This window comes from Echinops telfairi, unplaced genomic scaffold, assembly GCF_000313985.2.
Source record: "Echinops telfairi isolate 266 unplaced genomic scaffold, ASM31398v2 ScPeMD7_7457;HRSCAF=8495, whole genome shotgun sequence".
NCBI classification, from domain to species: Eukaryota; Metazoa; Chordata; class Mammalia; order Afrosoricida; family Tenrecidae; genus Echinops; species Echinops telfairi.
The window spans coordinates 44,692,134-44,699,007 of NW_022111357.1; the positions used below are offsets into that span (position 1 = coordinate 44,692,134).

The window sequence follows — 6,874 nt, forward strand, 5'->3', positions numbered from 1 at the left end:
CCCCCAGGTCTAGTAGTTCACCTGGCTACCCGCCCCGCCCCCAAGGTGCGCAGATACAGCAGACTCAGGTGGGCTTCCAAAGCGTTTATTGTGACCGGGGGGCGGCGGCGGCTCCTGCGCTCCTACGTGTACCACATGAAGCCATAGCTGGCGTTGACCGACTCTTCGCTGGTGCGCAGATGGAAGAGGTCGCACACCATGGGGGGCACCCAGCGCGTTGTGTGGAACACCGACTCGCCCACCTGCTTGGGCACAGGGGTGTGGGGAGATGTGCTGGGGCCCAGGCCCTCTTTTCACCCACTCTGCCCTCAGCCCCTCACAGCCCAGCTGATTCTGACCCAGCATGGTTGGCAGACGCTGGAGCCCGGCCCTCCCCAGACCCACCTTCCAGTCGGGCACGTCCTTCATGATGACCGCCTCCTCCTCCAAGTTCTCCCGCAGCATATCATAACGTGAATGGTGGGGGGGGGGAGGGCAGAGTTGAGGCCAAGCAGCCTACACCCCAGATCTCACTCCAGCCATGGCCCTCCGGTCTCGGCCCAAGGCTTTTGTACAGGTTGTTGCCTCTGCCATGGTGTCCTCTCTCTGGAGCACCACAGATAACTACTGGCCTCCCTGCCCCACCCCCAACCACCCCTCCTCCAGGAAGCCTTCCCGACAATCTCCAGCAGCCCTCAGGCAACCTAAGGGCCTAGCGGCCCTCCCCTGACACCACCTGCAAGTCCTACCTGCGGTCCTTCTCAGCCTGGAACAGCGGCATCAGGGCGATCCGGGACTCCAGGTCCTCGATCTGCAGGCGCCTATGGAAGCCAGACACCATCAACCCTAGCTGGTCAGGGCTCAGCCACTGACGCCCTCTTCCCAGGGCAAGGCAGGGGCACCCACAGGCTGTGTGGGTAGGGTGAGTGGGGGGAGAGGAGGCAGTGGTTTGTCTGTTCATGAGACTCCGGCTTCCTGTTGTCTTTTCAATTAAGCACTTTTTTTTTACATTCTAAAATTAGCTCAGCCTGGAGATTCTAAGGCATGGAGAGAGAAGGTCCTCGGGTGCCTGCCTTTACCAGACCCCACCCTACGCAAAATAACCAGTGTAAGAGCTCGACTGGCCCCCTCTCCCTCCTCCTGGGGTTTCCCACATCGCTTCTAGTAAGCTCATCCATGCCCGGGTAGAGGGGGTACCCCAGCTGTGAGCCAGGAATGAGGTGAGCAGGGGTCAGGAGACACTGGCACACCTGAGGGTGGATGTGTCTGCCAGACTTTAGCATCCCAGAGGCTCTACCACCCCATGCCCACCTGGCCGTAGTAGTGTACTGTGTGGTCACTGCTGGCCCTGTGTCCACTCCTGTGGTGGCTGCCCCACACAGCTGAGGGCTCACACCTACTGTCCTGCTCCCCCCCAGCAGCTGTGTCACCCTCTGTGCTGCTGGGGCAGGATAAGGGAGTGGACACCGGCTCCTGCCCCAGGCGCGGGTGCAGTCCCGCAGTCTTTACCCTGCCGACTTTGGACTTCCACTGTTCCCTCTCCTCCCACCACAGGCCCAGGCAACCGACCTGCTCTGCAGGGAGACAGACTGCTGCCTCCGAGCCAGCCTCCAGGCCCTCCATCCCACCCACCCTCCCCCTCAGCCCTGAGACGGGCAGTGAGAGGCCGGCCTGCCGTCTACCTGCGCTCCCGGTTCCACTTCATCATGCTCCAGTACCCGAAGAGCAGGGTCCCGATGCCCACGGCAAACATGCTGTAGCCTGCAAGGGAGGGGCGGCAGCTCTACCGGGGGCCTTATCTGGGGCCCCCACCATCACACTCCTCACACCCACCGTGTGCATCTGCCTCGTGTGCACCTCAGTCCCGGGCCAGTGCATGGCGATGTGTGGGCCAGGGACCCCCGTTGCCAAATCCCTGACTTGAGTGAGCCCAGGCTTCTGGTGGTGACTGGGGTAGGGGGAAGGGTGGAGCTGGGGTTGTTGATGCTTACAGTTGAAGTCCCGGCTTGAAGGTCGCCTGCCCCTGGCCAGCAGACCAGCCCCCATGGGAGAGGTGTTCTGATGGTGCCCTTGACCACCCCGGCTCCGGGCAGCCCCAGCTCTCTGGACTCCTGCTGTGCTCTGCCCACAGGGGGCTGCCTAAGACCTCCAGAGGCAGCCGGTGCCCTGCAGGGGCCACCCCAACCCAGTGGAGTCTGGGGCAGCTAGGCTGAGCGCCCCACCCGGAACCCTGGGGGAATAGAGGTGGCCATGCATATTGATGAGCACACCAACAGGCGCTAATCCTGACAGACAACCCAGCAGACCTGATTAGCTGGGAGTGGGGGAGCTGCCTCAGGCTCATGGTGAGTGTAAGAGAAGACTCATCCTCCACCGGATGTAGACCACCAGGACCTTCTGAGGCATGTCTGGGTGGAAGCCAATTGCCAGCCTCTTGGTTAGCAACTGAGCAAGTAAACTACCACACCACCCCAGGACGCCACCCAAACTGATCCTGGCTCCTGGCGCCCCCACGTGCCAGCCTGGGACTGTTCCTGATGGCCCCTTGCTGAGGTGCCTCAAGGGGGCTCACACACCCAACCTTCGGTTAGCAGCCAGGTGGATTAGCCATAGCCCTACCCAGGGGCTCTGGACTTCAGTATCCACCGAGGAAATACCTAGCAAACAGGATGGGCAGCTATGCCAGGGCCATGGGGCTCAGGGAACCAGAACGGGTTGCCCCACCATTATAGCAGGGCTGCGAGTCCTGGCCCACCTGTCTTGGCTGCGTGGGGCTTGGAGGGCTGTCAGGTGTAGACTCTCACATTCACTTGCTGCAGGCTGGAGCTCAGGTAAGACAGCACCCCCTCATGGGGGGCAGAGACATGGGGTGGCATGTCCTGTGCTCAAAGGCTGGCTCTCACTTCCTAGAACCTTCCCCAAGAGCCCCCACCTCCATGTGTCCAGAGTTGTCCCTGCCCCTCGCCCCCTGGGGCCTGCACATCCTGGAGAAGATACCTCTCCTCTAGTTCAAGCTGCTTCTCAGGGGTGTGTGTGTGTGGGTGTGTGTGGGGGTGGGTGTTGTCACGCTTTTAACCAACCCCGTGGGCAGACAGCCTGGCACAGCCTGGCAGAGACCTTCACACTCGGCATCCCCGTGAGCCCATTTCTAAGGTCAAGTCCAAGAAGACAGCCTTCAAGGAGCTGCAGCAGGCCCCTGCATATCTACATGCAGTCTGGGACGGCTTCACCTCTTCACCAGTGGAAGCCACGGGGTCCACAAGGGGCGCCTCAGTCTGCTGGGGGAGGTTGGTGAGGGGCACCCCCAGCACGGCACGCAGCTGTCTCTCAAAGACTTAAATCAACAGAAAGCCACCTCTGCAGGGGTGCAAGGGGTGAAGGATGCACCGGTGGGGTTGAGATGGCAGCACTCCTGAATGGAAGGTGGGGCAAAGCTCAGCTTTGCTGATGGCGGAAAGTGAAAGCTTTACACAGCACCCCAAGCCCCCCACCCCAATTCCGACTCATCATGGCCCTACTGGACAGAGCGGACTGCCTCAGAGGTTTCCAGGGCTGTCGCTCTTTATGGAGACAGCTGGCCGCATTCCCCAGGGGAGCAGCAGGGAGCTGGAAGGGCAAGGGACTGGGAATTGCCAGCGTGATCTTGAAAAATAACCAAGTCGGAGGACTCTCCCTCCCCGGTTTCAAAAGTTCTCGCACAGCTGCGGCCCCGCAGTTAGAACGGAACCAATGGGACCGAATGGAGCGTCCAGAAATACACCCTACATTTATGGGCAATTGATTCTGGACAAGGGTGCCAAGTCCATTCAGTGGGTAGAGGATTTAACGGGAGGAAACCAACGGGGCAACCGGATCTCCACGTGCCAGAGAGGCCGGCCCTCCCTTCTGCCATGCCCCCAGATGAACTTCAAGAGGACCCCAGACCTGCACGTTCAAGAGCTCCAGACTCACAGCCAGCAGGCTGGTGCCGACTCACAACAGCCCTGCCGGACAGGGCAGAGATGCCCTCTGAGTTTCTGAGACTGTAACTGTGGGAGTAGAAAGCCAGCCTTTCTCCCTTGGTGGTTTCGAACTGCCAACCTTGCAGCTCGGAGCCCAATACAAACCACCATCCCACGAGGGCTCCTCGTGTTAACAAGCTAAACCTCTAAAATGCTTAGACAGAACGCCGAGGCTCCCTGCGTGCCTCTGGATGTGACAATGGCTTTTATGACAAGATATCTGAAAATCACAGATCTGCCTAGGCAGGCGGGCGGCTATCCCAGTGGCGTGGCAAGGATGAAGACTGCCTAGCATCAGCAGTCATCAGAGAAGCGCACGTGCATCTGAACTGCGGGGGGACTCCAGCCCCACACCAGGAGATGATACGCAGAAGAGAAAGCCAGATAAGAACAGGGGCCGCTGAGGAGGGAGCGCCCCGTCCACGGCTGGTGGGCAGGTCAGACGGAATAGCTGTTTTGGAAACAGCTGGCAAAACCTCAAACATGCTAGGCGTGGTGGAATTACCGTAGAATCCAGTCGTTCCATGCCTAGAGAGGTCCCCTTGCAAAGGGCAACTGTAGACCCTTGGAGAAACACGCCCATCGCTGAGGAGCACAAACCAAATGTGTCCATCCAACGGGGCCACACACTGTCCCGTCCACTGACACCAGACGTCCAGGACAGGCAATCCACAGAGCTAGCAAGTGGATCGGTGGTCACCAGGGGCCACGGGCTGGGGCTTGACTGCTGATGGGCCAGGGAGTCTTCCTGAGGGGAGGACCACGTTCTGAGATTGTGGTGCTGGCTGTGGGTATCTATCTCAGTGTACTCAAAGCCACTGAACCGTGTAAGTGGGAGAAATGCTTGGCACGTGACTTGGATCCAATAAAGATGTGAAAGGCACAAGCAAGCAGGGGTCTTGGCCCCGATGGAGGCCGGAGTGGGTGAGGGCGCGGGCCGAGGAGTGGAAATGGGGGGACATCCCTGAAGCCTCGTGGAGGAGCGGCCGAGAGGCAGCTGAGCAGCCTTCCAGGTTCTGGTTGCAGATGGGGTATGATTGTCAGGCTCAGGGAAGCAGGCCTAGGATAGGATCAGAGTGGGCAGTTGATGGAAGGACGGTGGGCCTTGGGGATGGAGAGACTTGCTGTGAACCCCTGGGGGAAGTGTCCTCAGAGAGGTGGTCTTGGGCCACTCTCAGGTCCCTTCCCCTCACAACTGCACATACTTACGACCTGACCCGTCCCCTCAGGGCAGGGCCTGGCTCAAAACAGGGCTCCGAAAGTGAGGGGGTCCTGGGCCAGTGAACCAAAACTACCCTGCTAGAAGGGCTCTTCCTCACCGCTCACAGCCTGGGGAGATGGGGGCTCTGTGGATGCTTCTGGGGACTATAGGGGAATTCTGACATCACGAACCCACAGAGGTCCTTGATGCAAAGCACATGTGTGACTTACAATGGGGAGCTGTGGAGTGGGAGGGAACAGGGAGCCCAGACACTCCAACACACACCTGAGTGGTGCAATGGTGAGCCGCTAAGAGGAAGGTTGTTGATATGAATCTGGCCAGTGGCTCTGTGGGAGCAAGGCCTGGTGAGCTGGCCCGCAAAGAGGACAGCTCGGGTTCCCTTCTGTCTCCCAGGGTCACCAAGCGGCCAACTGGCCAAACACCTAACATGAGCAACAGGTCACGGACCACCAATTGGTTCAAGGGCTGGGATCCTGGGCACACTAGCCCAGCCTAGTGTCTGTATCCTAAGTTTCTACATTTATAAGAGGCTATGGAAAAGTTAGCAGGGACAAAGACCCCTGGACATTTATCATCCAGTCCAGGGGTCCTCAAACTTTGTAAACAGGGGGCCAGTTCACTGTCCCTCTGACCCATTGGAGGGCCGGGCTATAGTTTAAAAAAAAAAAACTATGAACAAATTCCTATGCACACTGCACATATCTTATTTTGAAGTAAAAAACAAATGGGGCAAAAACACCCGGTGGGCCGGATGGTGGGCGGCACGTGGCCCAAGGGCCTTAGTTTGAGGACCCCTGATAAGTCTTTCCGAGAGTTTGCCCAGCCCTGACCCAGGATGGACGGACGGACGGACGGACACCCCTCCCCACCCCCATCCAAGAAGGACGATGGTTGGGAGAAGACTCCATTTTCCTACATCTATTTATATATGCATACATTTTCCTTTTAACAAGCCCACCAATTCCTCTTCCGTTGTTTAAATTGAAACCTAGTTTGCATATAAGGACATGCAGAGGTTTTGAAGGTCAACTTTGATGAGGTGGGCAACTGGACTCACCCTTAATTAGGTTTCAAGTATTGTATTTCTCTGCTGATCCTAGACGCTGAGCTTGGCTGCTTTTTACGTTCCCTATAAAGGACTGTACAGTTTTCTGAGTTGAACTAGATGCAAAACGTTATTTACAACATCTACACCTTCAAGGAGGCAGACTCCTGGCAGGGGTGTGTGTGGCGGTTTCTCTCGGGCCAGTTTCCCCTTTTGGGTAAGCAAGCCGCGGTCCACTTCAAAAGCCAGCGCCTTGGCGTCTACTCACGGTGACCCCAAGCGTTGCCCGGACTGCCATCTCTGCGAGCGCAGAGTCTCTCGATTTTCTCCCTGGGAGCGACTGGCGGTTTTACGCTTCCCACCGCGCAGTCAGTGGGGAGCCCACCAGGGCTCCTCGGCCTCAGTTTACCCCTCCCCTGGTCACACTGACTCATTCCCTGCCCCTGGATCAATCCGGGCTCACGGCGGAGAGCCGCCCGTGGGTTCCTTTCCGAGCCCGCCATTCCCGAGGTTACAGAGAAGACAGAAGCAATTCGCAGGCGACTGGGGACGTGTCCGGTGGCGCAGCGGGTGAGCGCTGGGCTGCCAAGGGGCAGATGCGCGCTTCGCGCCCCGTACCCAGCCCAC

General features: G+C 58.7%; 1 protein-coding gene across 1 annotated transcript; it reads right to left on the bottom strand.

Moving 5' to 3' along the window:
• Positions 1 to 101: 101 nt before the first annotated feature.
• On the bottom strand, positions 102 to 1,857 carry NDUFA13 (NADH:ubiquinone oxidoreductase subunit A13). Its single transcript, XM_030888043.2, has 5 exons — positions 1,813 to 1,857; positions 1,662 to 1,762; positions 729 to 800; positions 385 to 454; positions 102 to 242 (listed from the first exon to the last, which is right to left on the bottom strand). Exons 1-5 carry the CDS (start codon positions 1,855 to 1,857, stop codon positions 123 to 125), a joined length of 408 nt encoding a protein of 135 aa, XP_030743903.1. The 3' UTR covers positions 102 to 122.
• Positions 1,858 to 6,874: the final 5,017 nt, after the last annotated feature.